The sequence below is a fragment of the Cryptomeria japonica genome, chromosome 6, assembly GCF_030272615.1.
Source record: "Cryptomeria japonica chromosome 6, Sugi_1.0, whole genome shotgun sequence".
NCBI lineage: Eukaryota > Viridiplantae > Streptophyta > Pinopsida > Cupressales > Cupressaceae > Cryptomeria > Cryptomeria japonica.
Window position 1 is genome coordinate 403,664,772 of NC_081410.1, and position 17,209 is coordinate 403,681,980.

At 34.6% G+C, this 17,209-nt stretch overlaps 1 protein-coding gene across 4 annotated transcripts in view; it reads left to right on the forward strand.

Moving 5' to 3' along the window:
• Positions 1-2,708: 2,708 nt before the first annotated feature.
• The window catches only part of LOC131065840 (D-lactate dehydrogenase [cytochrome], mitochondrial), a 283,265-nt gene continuing 268,764 nt past the window's right edge, over positions 2,709-17,209 (forward strand). The window contains exons 1-2 of one of the 4 annotated variants that reach the window (XM_058000480.2): positions 2,709-3,177; positions 3,468-3,561. In XM_058000480.2, the coding sequence (XP_057856463.2) occupies positions 2,918-3,177; positions 3,468-3,561 (354 nt within the window). In that variant the 5' untranslated portion in view covers positions 2,709-2,917. The remainder of the gene's footprint in view (positions 3,178-3,467; positions 3,562-17,209) is intronic. The other 3 variants (XM_058000478.2, XM_058000477.2, XM_058000476.2) reach the window with 3 other exon arrangements.

Genomic DNA, 17,209 nt, shown 5'->3' on the forward strand with positions numbered 1-17,209 from the left:
AGGGGTGGTGGAGACTGAATGACATTACATCATGGAGTGCCTAGCCTATTGTGACATCCAGAGTAAGTATGTTGAGACACTAAATGTGAACACCTTAAGTAGTCTATTTGACAAAGAAAATATACCAAAAGTTGCAGATTTCTTAATCAAGTTACACAACAGAAGATCCAAGATGCAGAAGGAGAAGGAGAAAGAGGTTTAACAGTTTGAATTTGTTCGGACTTTGCATGCCTTCTTTGCTAACTATCCATGAGTCCCATAAACTATTTGACCTCGTAATCGTTATTAAAACCATTCAATTCAATTCAATTCATTCCTCTTCCCGCACGCACCACACTCTGCCCCTCTTGGTCGCTAATCCTTACTATGTAGTCATGCTGCCCTTGATCGATGGCTTATTATGCAGCCCCTTTCCTCCATTGGCCGATGCCCACTCACACCTTAAATAGGCCAATGCTTTTCTCCTACCTCTGTCAATGCACGGTCACACACTTACCTTGGTTGTGCTCACAAACCCCCTTTCTTGGCCCCTCTCTATCGATACCATTCTTTTTTTCTTCTAAATTTATAAGGCATTTTCTTTTTAATGAACTGACATCGCTTCAGTTTCATTTGTCAATCCAATGCCCCTTCATTGACCCTGTGATCGGTTTATCTTCTCCTATGCATTCTTACACACCCTACACAATCCTTGACCTTTCGCATTTTGCATTTTGGGTCGGTTGTCTTGATCTCCCCCATGATTCTCTCGCTTGGAATTGTTCTTTTAATTCCATCGCCTATTCGGACTTATACCACGGACAACAAATCCTCGTGAGGCGACTTTGATTCTTCAAAGAGTGATTTTATACTTCAACATGACGACTTTGAAGAAATTTTATACTTCAACATGATACTATAGATTTCTTAGAGATTAAATATTGCAGGTACCTAATAGGACCAAAAATCTACGATTTACAGGCAAAGACTTTGTTTCCATCATATCCACAAATCTTGACAGCAACTATTCACTTTGTAGACATGTCCTGTCGCCTTTGTAGAAATCTACAAGGATGCAATAAGTACCATTCGATGGATTCCATTCCCTGTTTCAAAGTTCCCATTTTGACACGGGCAGGGAGAGCGAAGGTTTTGTATTGTGTAATTTGGCTTTACAAGCGCCAATTACATTTCCTTAAAAGTTTCTGATTCCTTATTAACAAATCCATTTTGCACGTATTCCCCAATCATGGCAATCCGTGAGACAACTTCTTGATGAGGCATTCTGTCAAACAGTTTATTTGCCAAGTCTGTACTTCCATACTTTGCATACATGTATTCGAGGGCATTTCCAAAACATATCTGACTGAAGCCTGCAGTTAAAAAATATCTTCACGACCCTTCTTCTAAGCTGTGATCATGGCAGTCCATGAAATGTTACAAGGATTGAGTATTTGGTTTCATGGCTTTAGACACTAGAGCCATGTTGAAACTTTTCCAAATAGATAGAGAGATGCCACCAAGACCACAAAACACAAAAAATCAAACCAAAACTGCAAAAAAGAAAACAAATACTCAAATTATTTTTTTGGTGGTGTGGGACTTTTCTATTTCCATTTACATATTGATTTTTAATGCATGAACACAATAATTTTTGTACACATGACACATTTGTTAAGACCTTGACTAAAATTTTGTAAGACACATTTGTTAGGACCTATATGCCATAATTCCTTTCTATTATGAGCATTGTAATAATCATTGTTTGGTTATTTAGTTAATATTGCTTTGAGTGGATTTATTCTAAGATGATATTTTAAATTAAATATGCTATTTTTTATCACTTTTAATAAGCAAATGATCAATAATTTGAAGATGATTGAAAAAAATGTTTTTGAATTTTGTGTGTACATTATATATATATAGTTTTATTTTGTTTTTAATATTTTATTGTATTTTTAATATACAATTTCATGCTATCCAAGATAACTTTTTTTGGAAATCAAATAAATTCATAATATTTTAAACTAAATCATTAACATTGATATCTAAAAAATGCATGCTTTATTCATTATTAATTTTAAAGTAATATTATGTCATATTCACATTTTTTAATAGATTCAAATTATTATTATTTTGTTGAAACAAGAACATCAATATGAATGGTAGTCATATTTTTAATTTTTTTCAAAAATCAAACATAAATCTTTATGTTAGATAAAAATACATATCCATTAAAAACATAAAATAAAAATAAACATTAAAAAAACATACTATTCAAAAATCTCACTTTAAACTATGATCCTATGTTTAATTATCCAACTTTTGCTTAAGACATAAATTTGTGTCCAAAGTCAAGTGTAATGTGCATAATTTAGTGTCAATTTCAATTCCATTGCATAGTTTAGAGTCAATTTCAATTCAATTTATATAATTTAGAGTCAAATTTCAATTGACACAAATGAATAATGGTATAAAAATCCATCTCTCACACAATGAACAATTCATTGTACATGAATCACGAGTTTTATAACAATGGATGGTCCGAATACTCATAAACATGAAACACTCAAACTTATCAATTTGATCACTAATCCAAATATTTCTTTGATTGAAACATGTTTACCTATAAAGTTCCTTTGAGAGATCTGAAAGAAAAAATAAACCAAAAGAAAAAGATGCTACACGCAGATCCATCCATGTATAAAAGACATTTTGAAATGCTAATTTAATCTAAAATACAATTCGCAGGGTGAATATAGTGGGGGTGTCAAAAAGCTTGTAAAATAATGTTTCGCGGTAAAAAACACATTTCTAATGTGGACAGTGGCCAACTAAACAATCGCAATGCAACTAGCCTAACATTTTGGGCTTCACCTGTAAAAATAAAATCAGTGTCTCTGTTTGGCATGACCTCTCGTCTCTGAGGTTATCTCCCATGGGGCTCTCTCGTCGTCTTCTGCGTTTCATGTCCTCCTCCACGTCCAAGGTTCGGATCCTTCCTCCTTTCCTGCAAACACGCGCTTATTCTGCACAGTTCTCCGAAAATGGGCCGGATTGTGGAGCAGAGAGTTTCAAACGAATGCACGGCAGAAGATCGTTTCGTGCATTACCTTTTGCCATGGCTGTCTCTGCTGGAGCTTTTGCCCTAGCATTCAACTCACAGACTGCTGCCTGCGAGCCTCCTGAAGTTACCAGGCACGCAATTCGCAGTTTGAGCTTGATTGATATTTTTATTATTCTGAAGTGTTCTCGATTATTCCCTTGCTGCATAAGATTGCCAGTTATTTCAGCTTTAAATTATTTTCATTTGAATGCAGCATTTTAGATTGTCAAAGTGCAGCATTTTTCTGTGTGTTAGACTTGTGCTTAATTTTGCAAAAACTTAGTGGTTTGTTTTGTAATTACATTTGAAAATTTCTTGGCAGAATAATTTTGGAAAGGTGAAGTGGATGTTTTGTAATCATAATTGAAACTGGCCTTGGCAGAATTGGCGGCAAAGGCAGCACAGAGCTTGTGGTTAAAGGTTCCCGCAAGGAGCTTCCCGAAGGTTTTCTCGAAGATTTGAAGGCTGTATGTGCGGTATGTTGTTAGTTTTATATCTAGTCCAAAATTTTTCTGAGGAAGCGAAGGGTACGTGTAGTAGCATATCTGTTTAAATATATAGACTGATTGATATATAGGCAGACAGATATTACTAAAAAGGGTATCTGTAGGTAGATAGATAGATAGACAGGCAAACAGTCGGATGGATGTACTGGAGAGCTAGAGATTTTTTCTTTTTATCTTGAAAAAGATTATTTAAGGGCAGCATTTAAGGGAGAGGCTAGTCTTTTAGCTGCACAAATTAGAATTGGGTCCCACCATCTTAGATGTGAGACAGGTAGATGGGCTATTCTTAAGGAGGAGTGAGACGAAATAAATTGTCTTTTCTGCAATAAGGGGTGGTGGAAACTGATTGGCTTTTTCATCTTTGAGTTTGCTGCTTACAAGGATATCTGGATGCAATATGAAGACAATTTACAGGGTGCAGTCTAAATGAGTTATTTGAGGAAACAAGATTATACAAAACATTGGGCTTCTTGACCAAGATTCACAACAAAAGAGTCGACAATGAAAATAATTTGAAAGTTGTTAACATGGATGCTCTTGGTTCCATAGGCTGATGGTCTCGTGGACGTCATTAAAATTCATTCATTATATACACGTAATTCATCGTATTTTTTATATTACCGTTTTTTTCCATATTTGATGTCTAATATATTGAATATTCTATACAAAAGTTTCTACCTTCGGTCACTGGTCAATTGAATTCTCATTGATTTGATGTATATATACGGAATCCACTTTATTGATTTTTTAATTACTGTATTTTTTCAGTATTAGAGGTCCACTACATTGGCAAAATTTGTTACCTTGATTCACTAGTCAATTGAATTCTCACCGATTTGCCATATATATACATCATACACTTGCACACATGGAATGGCAATTTGCCATTCATTGAACATGCACACGGTACAAAATTGCAGTTTGCACAATTCTATGGGGCATAATCTATTTTCAAAATATGTTGAGTTCCAGCCAGCTATGCTCCCTAACATCATGTACTGCATGCACACGAGCATTGGATTATGCCACTAGGAGAAATAAGTGGATAGGGCAAAGATATTTCCACATCATATCCAACAAGTGCATCGACAAAAGTGGCACTTTATCTCAATGTGTCGACAAAGAAGTGCATGAAAAGGATGCTCAAAGTGCCCAAATAGGGCGAGGTGCTGGAAATACATGTATAACAGTCCAGAAAAAGCCATCCAAAGCAAACAAAAAGTTTCCAGGAGCCCAAAAAACCAAGTAATCAGTTATAAAGTGAAAAAAAGAGTGAATAAATTATACTTGGAGCAAAAGTTGGAAAAACTAACAGCTGATTTGGATAGAGCATTGAAACACCTTTCTAATGATATCTGGTTTTCGAAAAACGGAGTTCGGATGTGCAAGATATGACCTTAGAAGTGCGAAACTGAATTGAATTTTTAGACCTAGTACAGAAAATTGGAGCAGAATTTGATTATGAAACCACTACCAATACAAAGTGCTCAGAACCAACCTTCCAATGACATGTGGAAGTCAAAAATCATATGTTGTAGGAGCAAGTTATGGTAAAAAAACCAACTGCATGTCAAAATGGGCTTAGAGGTTTGAAAGGGTTTCAAAAAATAGAATCTTTCCAAAATAGAAAATTTCCAAAAATAGAAATTTTAATTTTTTTTCAAAATATCAATTTTCTGAAAATATGAAATTTCCAAAAATAGAACCTTTTTGAAAACTGAAAGTTTTTTTTTTCGGGTCAGTTTTGCTCCAAATGCTAATAAAAATTACCCACTTCCAAATCCACACAAGTAGGCAAATTTGGAGATCTTGCAATGCTTCTGAGAAAAGAAACCCTCAAAGCTTGAAAAGGGGTTTACTGAATCCGTGCTCTAATACCATGTTGAATTTAAGATTGGGCTTTGATACCATGTTGAATTTTGCAACACAAGCCTTCAAGATCAAAGAACAAACTAGAACACCTTCCACAAATTTGAGTAGTGAGAAAAATATGCCATATTCCTCAAAAGCAAAGATTACAGAATGAATTACAATTGTATTATGAGGTGCTTATAAAGAAAGCACAAAGATGCCTTGAGCTAAATTTAGGAGAACTGAAGTGCAAGCATGAGGAGTTAAAAAAAGCTCAACTCTAGCTAAACTAGATGATGCACAACTAAAGCAACTAGAAGCATAAAAAGACAATTAAGTGAATTTAAGCAAAAAAAAAGCATAAGTAGTTGTTAAAATGCTCCAACAAATATGATTTGTGTTCAGGGGTTTCCTTTGTAATGTTTTCGTCATATAGTGGCTTGATATCCCTTGGGATCTAGATTAATGGTGTTAGAGCTGTCCATCTTTATGCCAATAGGCATCTACAATGACATACAAATATCCATAAACAAAAAATTGGTTTTGAATAAATTTGATGTGTAGATGACAGGTAAATGCATGCATTGTTCAGTTTCTCTATAAGTATTATTTTATTACTTTGAATAAAATAGAATTATTGCCACTTGTCTCTAAGCATATGAAACTGTTACATCTTTAATGAAAGTGAAAGAGTGCAGCATTATTCAGCTCCATGTCCTTCTTGACAACTAATAAACATGCAAGACAATTATGTGATATCTCTTGGCATTATTTTACGTATATTTTTTTTAGAGTATAGTTATACTAGTGGTTATGTGTGTCCTATTGAACGAGACTAGCTTATTTGAAGCTTGAAGTCCAAAATTACGACTCTTGAAATTAACTTTGTATGAGACTTAATACAGCCTCACATGGGGGACCATAGTGACATGAACCTATCCACAATATGAGCAGTGATGCAACCAAGGATGCACTAATCACCTTGTTAAACCACTTAACTAAAATTGTTGAGTTGGCAGTCTTATTATCTTGATCCTACACATGAGGTAAAGTATTTGGAGGCTAAAGACCCCCTTAAAATTAGTTTGGATGTCCCTACATTTGGGTAAAGATTAATGTTGTTGTGGCTGATAATTGGCTACATCAATTGAAATTGTTATCCTCAATGAATAATTTATTTGAAGAGAAAATAACATTTACAATGTCAAAAGTTTCCTTACATGTCAGAATATGGTCAGATTCTCGTCGTCTAGGGTATAAAGACAAAGAAGAGAGGAAATTCACCAAACTTGGCAGCAATTAACACCTTCAATGACGAAAACTATTCTAAGGATGCTTATGAAGATGGATGCTTTAAATTGCAGCATTTACAGCAAGTGTAGGATCAATCATTTCAAGATTATACAGATATATTCCACCACATGTCTGCAAAATTGAACATTTGAACTGAGAATAATGTATTTCTCAAATACTCAAGTGGCATGCATCCATATATTTAGTAAAAGATGGAATTGTTGAAGGTTAAGACTGTGGGAGAAGCACATATTAGTGACCATTGAGCAGAAGGTAAAGCAAAATGGGAAGAAATGAACAACTCTAATGCCAAAGAGAACCTATGTTGTCAAGAAGCCTCGACACTCATAGACATTTAAATGGTGCAAATTTCATTATTATGCCAATAGGTGTGCTGTGCAATTACAATGGCAGCAAGAGGGGTCTAATCGTAGTAGAATTATATTTATACGCCAACAGCATGACAAAACTGAAAGTACAAATGGAATTCAATTTCATGGGTTTTAAACTGGAAAAATATGACAATCCTAAAACTGTAAAAATACATTGTAATTGTAATTTTATGCCAAATAGAGTGTGTAGAAAGAGAAACAAAGTCCACGAATGCTCACAAGCAGAAGAACTGTTCAACTCAAAATTAGAAGAATTGCATGGCTGCATTAGAATTCACATTGCTATCAACAAATTGATTTGGCATCATGGCTAAATTACTCCCACCATTGTGTTAACACTAGATTAGTTGTCTAAGAAGAAAGATTGTAGTGTATATGCTCAAATACACTCCAAGAATGCTCACAAGTAGAAGAATTGCATGGCTTGATTATAATTCACATTAAATTGATTTGGCATCATGGCTAAATTACTCCCAACACTGTGTTGACACTAGATTAGTTGCGTAAGAAAAAAAATATTAATTAACCCGTGTGATTGAATTACATTTAGTTTATAATAAATATTGCAGTTATTAATTTAAAAATTAGTACTCGGTGTTATTGTCTTCCTTGATTCCACTACACATATGTTAGAGAAGAAGCCCATTGCTTGCTCATACAATAGCAACTCCATTATGGTTGCTCATTTTACCTCTACATGGGGAAAGAATGTAGAAATGCAGTTGAACAACCTTGTTCTTGTTGGAATGTGTCAAGCATTTCTTCTCAGGATTCGTGACATGATTTAATAGCCTCCTATGAGATCCTTAACTGCGATGGTAGTGGTTTCTTGAATAGGTTCGCCTTTTGAGAAAAATCGCCAGCTCAACTCCCAGTAAGTGGTATCAAAGCGTGGTCACAAGTTTGAATCCAGATAACACTGAGGGGGAGACTATTGGAACGTGTCTACTTGATACGGTTTAACAGCCTCCTGTGAGATCCTTAATTGGGATGGTAGTGGTTTCTTGAACAGTTGCGCCTTTTGAAAAAAATGGCCAGCTCAACTCCCAATAGTTATCACTTCTCCATCCTTCTTGTTTCATGAACTATAATAGATAGAGGGATTCAAGAAATAGCTTGCAATAGGCAGGTGACAATGCATTTGCCAGTTGCATCTAGCGTTCAAGATCTCCCAAATTGGCATTATTTGGCTCTCACCATTCTACATTTTGGACTGTATTACCTTCTTTGCCTTGCCTATGGCCTCATAAAAGTAACATTTGTTGAATTTTTCCCCATCAACCAATCTCAGTATGTTGACTAATGATTTTGTTATTTGCACAATCTCATATGCATCTATCCAAAGTGCATCATTAAATACAAGATGTGAAATGAAGATCCCATCCATTTGACTAGAAAAAGAGCATTCTATCTAGTCTGATGGAAGAAACATGTGTTTGAGTTTTATCTTTTGGGCACATAAATTTTGCAATGCCGAACAATTGGTGGCAAAACTTGTCACACTTGGTTTCACTAGCTCCTTTCTGTTAGTGAAGGATCTAATCATGCTCAACACCCTTGTATGGTTATATATGAATTTGGTGATGGATTTCCCCCTCTGTATTGTAGATTCAAGCTAATCAAATTTTCCAATGTCTTCATGGGTTAAATCAAGGGAATGTGTTGGACATAGTTGAGAAACTTGGGGAAAAACTTAGCAATTTTTTTGAACATTAAAACAATACATAAACATGTAAACTAATCATAAAAAAATTGCATAAATTGGATTTAAAAAGGTCATTAGCCTTTTTTCCTTCATTTATAAATAAAAATCAATTTCAATTGACATTATAGAGTCATGATTGTAAATTACATATTTGGCGTAGTATTTTACAATTTTCATCTATACAAAACATGGGACCAAAACAGTTTTTTCTTTTCATTGTTTAAAACTTGACTAGGGGTTCGGGGTAGTGTCCTTGGTGTGTATCGTGATTCGTGTTACAATACGATGGGGTCAAGGGGTGGAGCTCCAACTGCCAAACACAAATTAAGGCATTTGAGGCCATATGAACGTTTATGTTGCATGCTCAAAAGTTCAAATGTTAGAAAGATTGACATGAAAATGATGAAAAATGATAATTTTTTGGTGGAATAACCTAGTTTTTCCCTTGAATCTGCAACTTTTTGGAAAGTTTTTGCCAAAAATGGAAATAACATGCCATCAGCAAAAAAATCTAAAGATCACTCGCAATTCATGTGAGTTTTGCAGCTAGGGTGCCACATATGAACTGTAAAACTGTAATGTGCCCAAATTAGAGGTATTCTAAAACTGCTATTATACTTAATTTCCAAACAGCAATTAGGTTTAGTGAGTACCTTGACTTGATGTAATCCCTGCACATAGGTTAGGAGACTATCATATTACATTATAGAAATATTAGATGAATCTTATAAAAATCTTCATTGATTAATCTAATTAATAATGAAACATTAAACTTAGGGAGATTCAACCATAAAGAAGTGGGGGGAGTGACTTTGATGTGGTGTCCTTGAGACTCCATCCATCCTAGGCCCAAAGCGGATATACCATCCCTTTGGCTCCATGTGGCCCATGCCATCCATATGGAGTGGTCTACCTAGAGATGTGCTCCCTAACCGTTATCCCCCATCCTGTCACTTTTTCCTACTACTTATGATTGGTCTTCTTATATTAATGTGCCATGAAGGGAAGGAGGAAGAGATTGCAAAGGGTGTCCTAGAAACCATCTTCTCTAGACCCAAAGACCGCACCCTTTGCACTCCTTTGGCCTCTATGGGCTCATCTTGCCCCACTTTGAGGTGGCTTATCTAGAAAGATGCTCATACACCGTTCCCCTCTTACAACTCTCCTCCTTCTCCCTTAGAAGTTTAAACAGAAATTTATTAACATCATTATGATATATTCCACAAGCCTCCTTATATCATATTTAATACCAACCCTTATATCATTCATGCTATACTAGTAATGTACCGTTTAACCGTGTTATATTGGATTATATTAACTACTTATCCTCATCTAAACCATGTCTTATTAAATATTGTATTAATGTTATTTTACATTCTTAAATGTATCAACTGTATTATTATAACCAGAATTAATATTGTTGATAGAATTAACTTTGTATGAATGCTTTGTATTAATTTATTAAATTATCATGAATACTTTGTATTAACTGTATTAATTGTAATACCCATATTAATTTGATTTATTAGTGTTAATTACAATGTATTATATTAATGATATTAGTAGTGTTATTTACATTGTATTATATTGATGATATTAATAGTATCCAAAATATTAGTTGAATTAACCATGTTAAAATTATATTATCAGCATATCACATTATCTACCAATCCATACTTGCTGTTGTCCCTTATTCTCTTCTCCGTGTGCTCTTTTTCCTCTTAGTTTCTGTCTGTGTCCTTTCCCAAGGGAGAACGCAGCTTTTTAAACCCCACAAAGTTTGTGATCCTTTGGAAGAGACACACCCGTAACCCTTACTCATGCCTTTTGACCATGAAACGGTCAAATTCAAAAAGACATCAGCAACGACTAGTAAATAAAGTGATTAAAGAGAAGTTCGATTCCCTTTTTTGCATCGGGTTTCCTTTATATTCATTATAAAGTGGTTTTAATATTTATTATTTATTAAACAACGATTATGGTGGTAAACAAAATTAAAACATGATATTAATTAATAGGATTTATTATAAAGTGATATTAATATTTATAATTTATTAAGCAATAATTATGATTTTAAACAAAAATAAAACATGTTATTAATAACAAGTCTTGCTTCCATACAACTTAGTGCATTATTGGTGATCAATTGGACTACAACTTCATCACTTAGTGAAAATAACAAGTGGGCTGATATCACTTTATCTGATCCACTTACCGATTTTAGAAAGCTTGTGCCACTATTGGGGTGCAACAAGAAAGTTGATTAATGTACGATTCCTTCTATGAGTCTACCCATCAAAAATAACTTTGCAACATACAACTCCCACTATTTATGATGCTCAACAACTACCTTGCTAACATCTTGCATTGTCTTTTAGTAAGTCAAATCTGAGGCTCTCATATTATGGAGCCTTAAAATGATGATCTACAATAACAATGGCATCAACGATTTTGAAGGCCATCATGTAATGTTCCCCTTTTGAATGAGATCTAGTAATCCATAATATTGATAAATTATAATATAAAAAACTAAAAATAAAATAGAATATAATTAATTTTAATGAATGGTCAAAAGACATGAAATGAAGTGTTGTGACTTTCTGAAACATGAGATATAAAAGGGAGATCATTTTATTTGAGGATATGCATGGATCATCATCATTGAATGAATCATCAATTGGGAATGAAGAAAGCAATCAGTCAGTTTGGAAATAAATTATTATTTTCGAAGGCAGCAAAGAAGGGAGATGACTCAATTATTGTGAAGGGTGGTGATTCATTTCTTGTGAAGGGTAGTGACTCCTTCAAGAAATGGATATAACGGGGAAATCATTTCATTGAGAGAATCATAAAATAAATCATCAATTCATAAAGGAAACAAGCATTCACTCAATCAATTGGGAATTGAACATTATTTGACTTTGCAAGTAAATTAAATTATGTTTTTAAGAGTAGTGATGGTGTGAGAAATGGCGTGACTCTTCCACAAAGAAGATATGCGTACGTACATACATACATACATACATGTATGTATGTATGGAGATCATTCTAAGCAAACATCAATACATCATCACTCAGCAATGAATCAAGAAATCAAGCAATCTATCAATCTGCAAAGATCAAATCAACATAGTAGACAAACAAGCAATCAAATCGTCATCAATCATCAATTCATCTTGGAATCAGCCAATCAATTCAAGTATCAATAATCCAAGAAACATCATCAATTCAGAAATTCATATTCAAGTATCAACTGACCCTCAATTCAGATTATCATTTCGAAGCAGCAATTTAGAAACACAATCAGCAATGCATATAATTCAAAGACAACAAATCGACTAGCAATCAATTTAAGAGATCAACTCACAAGCAATTCAGCCTATGAATTCAGAGCTTATATTAAAAACAAGTAGTCATTCAGCCATATAAAAATTGCAGAAATTCATTCAAGAATCATTCATTAAGCATTCAAGGATTATTAAGGATTGATTTGTCAATCCATCAAGAAATATTAATCAGCAACAGTCTAGCAAATACCAAGTCATCATTTTTTTGAATTATAGTTAGTACTTGCAATCCTTGAGAAAAGTATTATATCTCGAGTGAATTCTATTTCAAAGAATATCCCAAAAAGGGGACATTACACATTGAGCAACATTGAATGGGATCTTTGAGCAATACCAAAAAATTGCTATTGCCTTCTTTACTTGTGAATGAACATTTTTCCTCCATCTTGTGCTTTTCAATGATGATTTACATCCAAGTGTAGTGCGGGGTGCAAAAAAGGCATTCACATTTCCATTCTTAGTATTAGGTTTTTTGAAAGCGTGTTGGTGTGGCATTAGAAGAATCAAGCCATGATGTTGGAAGTTCCTCATTGAAAGCAACAATTGCATTATAGTTTGTTGATGGCTATGTCAATGAACCAACATCAGTTTTTGGCCTTTATCACCTTGTTTTCTACATAGACATCAAGAGAGAAATTTTCCTGGTGGTTATATTTGTTGTGCAGTGTTCCTTCTTTTATGCAAAACTGTTTCATGAGCTTTTGGCCATTTTCTGAGTTTTTTCGTAAGCCTCTTGGTGTGCTAGGGAAAACTCCAAACTTAATGGAGGATCTAGGTTCAATTTTGTTGGTGTCTGCTTCTGACTTTGAACTTAGATGGTGTTCTAGATTGCAGCGATGCTTTCAAACTCCTGGGGAGTTCTCCAAACTTGTTGGAGAGCATGTCTATTTTTAGTAAGTCACTGGATTAGCTTTGATCATCATTTTTTATCTTTAGTATCATCCCAATGTGATCAAAGTTTGATTCCGATTCAATTTTAGTGCTTTGTTGAACTTGGATGAGTTATTGAATAATTAATTAATATCTCACTAATTTTGTCTAATGTTGAGAAATAAGCATAGTCAGATACACATTTGCTCCTCACCGGGCATACGTATCCATGTATCGGATATGGATACAGATACAATATAGTGCAGATACATGTTACATACCGTACCCATGCGTGCCCAAAAAATCTTGATTTTCCAATTGTCAATACTGTGATTTGATTTTTTTAAAAATTTGATGTAAATCTTCCGAAACTTAAAAAGCTTCAATCGTGCAATTTTTTTTTTTTTTGTATAAACAAAGCCTACACCAAATGGGGAAGACAAATGAAATGTTTTACTATATTAGTGACCCATTTTTTTGGGTTATCTTCCAATGCAACTCTACTTTGTTTTGCATATTGTAAATTGTTAAATCAACTTATAATTATTTATGTAGCAATTATGTGTCTATATTGCTTTTAAAGTAATGAAAATATCCTCTAATAACTTAGAAAATTGTGTTAAATATATGTATTTGTTTTGTATGAATGTCATATCCAATTGTATTGATATTGGGGGTCTTAAAAAATGGTTGTATCCATATCCGTATCTGTATCCATATTTGTGTCTATGCAACTTTGGTAATACTAAAAGGACAACTTAGTGTAATAGCTTGTTGGAAAGGTAATGAAGTGTTTTAATAGTTGGAAGCCTAGTGAAGGGGGCCTTTGCACATGATCTTGAAAACACCATATCGGTTGGAATGATGATGATGGCCACGAGGATCCAACACAAATATGTCAACCTTGAATATGATTTTGCTTCATCTATTGAGGAGGAAATTCACCAAGGATTGATTGAGGTGAGAGAGCATGGTGGAATAGTTGTTTCAAGTATTACTCTCTCTTATGTCACTTCATCTTGTACTAACATAAATATGAATGGGATGATATGATGAAACTGAAATTCTTTGATAATGAGGGAAAGGCATTGGCTGTATAGAGATGGTGCTATAAATGGGATAGTTAGTGTGAAACAGGTGACTTTTTGACTTTTTATGAATGTTTCTTTGTCAAGGTGGTCAGATGGTGTGGTTATGTCTTAGATAGGCTACCTAAAAGAATTAGGCAACTTTTGAGACCTAGAACTCAAAGGATTGATGAAGCAGGTGAATACGACCATGGTGACTGGTTCTTTTCAAATTATACCCTTATTAGGGTATATGGTTGCCCACAGGGACCACACCAATTGCCTGTATTTGTATCTCCTAGATTGGCTTTTCTAGAGTTTATGTGGTAGTTCATGTGGAGAGAAAAGGCGTACATGGAAAAGCAAAGGAAAGGTACTTTTCTTACATGGTGTGTGAGATATTATGACCTCTCAATTGGTTCTGATACCCTGAAACAGGTCCAAAATCATATAAATAGTAGATTATCCTTAAAACTTGGACAAAGGAGAAATTATGACCCTGAGGGATTTATGAACTGGTTAAAAGAAATACAACTAAACATGGGATCATACATCCATGAATTATGTTATGTAGAAGATGTAATAAGAAATTGTTATGATTTAGGAGAAGTTGTGCAAATAAGGAAGAAATGGGATCCTAGTTTTGTAAGGTTTTATCCGGAGGAAACGAATGAGGTCAAAAGAATTGAACTCATGATCAAATTTTTTGAGAGCATTTACACTGGAAGTGCAACACCAAGAGGAAAAAGACCAATGGTGGAGAACTCAACAACAAAGGCACCAATAATTGAAGAAGTATTAGAAAATGTGCCACATGGGATTGAACAAGAGCCTCCTAGTGTATGTACCTTCTCAGGAGGAGGATGTTTCTATATATGAGCCCCCAAGGTTGGAAGAGCTAATGGCTAGGAGAAGAGAAAGTGTGTTACTTGATGAGACACCAGCACAAGTGCCACCACAACAAAGATTAGCTGCACCGATTGCATCATATGAAGTGTCAGAACAGACAAGTGACATTGAAGAGTTGCTTGTACACTGCAAGGATTATCCACTGAGGAAGAGGTAGAACAACCTCTAAAGTCTCCTCCAAGGGAGACTATTCCAGACAAAGAGCCACAAAACCGAATAAATGTGGGTGCCCCTATTCCTTTTGATTAGATGGATGATGAGCGAGCAATAGCCTCTGCAAAATTTTAATCAGATGATGAGCGAGCAATAGCCTTTGCAAAATTTTAATCAGATGATGAGTTCATCAAAACTCCAGAATTCAAAGGCCTGTGGTTGAAGATGAAAGGACAACCCGAGGGTATTGAGAAGAATGAATTGGTAACCTGTTGATGAGTGTTTTGTGACACCTTACAACACATAATAAAGTACCGAGTACTCTATCCTCTCTTGAACAAAATCTCCTGAAATGCTAAACTTCGTGATCAAACGAAGTGAATCCAAGGTTCCTATAGTCAAGTCTTGACTTTACATGTGGATAGACTCAGTTGGAAATGTGATTGCTGGTAATCCAAGGGGACTTACATTTATGAACTATAACTGGAACGTGAACATCGGATGTATCAATCATGTTATGCTTCTTCTCCACTTATTCAAACTCAAATGAAAAAAAGGACAAAAGGGGAAAGGGTTTAGATAATCTATGCTAACTCTTAATTCGTAAGGACAATGACAATAATGGATGATGCTTCGATAGACAAATCCTTCATGAAACTACTTTCTACTTAACTAGAGATAGCTCACAACGCCATAGAAAGAGTGCGATCTTCTAAGGTAGTGAAAGATCTTCATATTGTAAACAATCTATTCTAATACGCAATAATGGTGCAATCCAAATGAAGTATTCACAATCAAACTTAGCCGCAATAATAATTAGTTTCATACTAACCATGCACTACAACTTGCAATCAACAAGGTGTAAATGGTATGAACTGAAGGATTCATGAAATATCATCACACTTCTCTATCATAATCAATGAACTCTAATTAATCTTGAGAAGTAACAAGGAACTATGCAAAATGTAAAAGCACAACACGTATATTCACCATAACTTCAATGAAAGGATTGAATTGATTTCAACATAACTTGGCAACAATTTCAAGCTTCCTCCTCCTACTCTACTGCTAACTATTATCTAACTGCTTGGCTACTAAATATTAACCATTACAATGAGAAGACCGAGCCTTATACATAGGACTCTTTACAATTCAATGGCTCAAATCAATTTGGGATCAATAGCCAAGATCAAAATGAAGCCCTAACTAGGGTTTGTTACAACAAACTTCCTCCTGGCCATTGAAATAATTACAATAAATTGGACACATGTCCTTTGATTCCTAACCAATGGAAGGTGAGGTTAGATATATAAAATAATATTTGATAAAGTGCCATGTGTCACTTGCTCCACCTTTGGATTAGTTAAGTTCACTGTATTTGGACATGCCGGTTTGGAAGAACTTGATTGGCCAGATGATGATTGGATTCCACCTCATCACTCCTCATGTAGATCATCACCATGTGCTTGTGATTGAGGCATATCTCTTGATACTCAACATTACTTAGCCTTTTTGACTGATTTTGATGGTGATTGGGACATATTCCCAAATTGCATCATCTCAAAGTGATCAAGCCTAACTTTGATTAACTTTTCTGAAACTATCTGCTTCCTTGATCACGTTTGCACTATTTCATCTCTTAAATTGGGAATTTTCTTCCTTGTGTTGCATTTCATCCTGAATTTTCTCATCCTGGTGCTCTTCATTGAGATTCCTCCATTGTTGTATTAGCAATGATTCTTGGATTTCTAGAGGAAATTCAAGATTGTAAAATATCTTCCTTTGCAATGTTGAAATTTTGAAGTGTATCCGTTGACCTCCTCCCTTGAATGATTTTACTCTTGATATCATTGTGTAGACTTTTTGAGAGTCTGCCTTGGCGAAGCCCTTTTGCACTTGGTTCCTCATCTTGCATATGTTGAATTTCTCCATTCTTGTGCTTCACCCCTTATCTACTTGCAATCGGACCTGCAAAAGAGACATATTTGAATTAAGACGTCATAAATTAAAGGAAACTATCATTAATCCCAT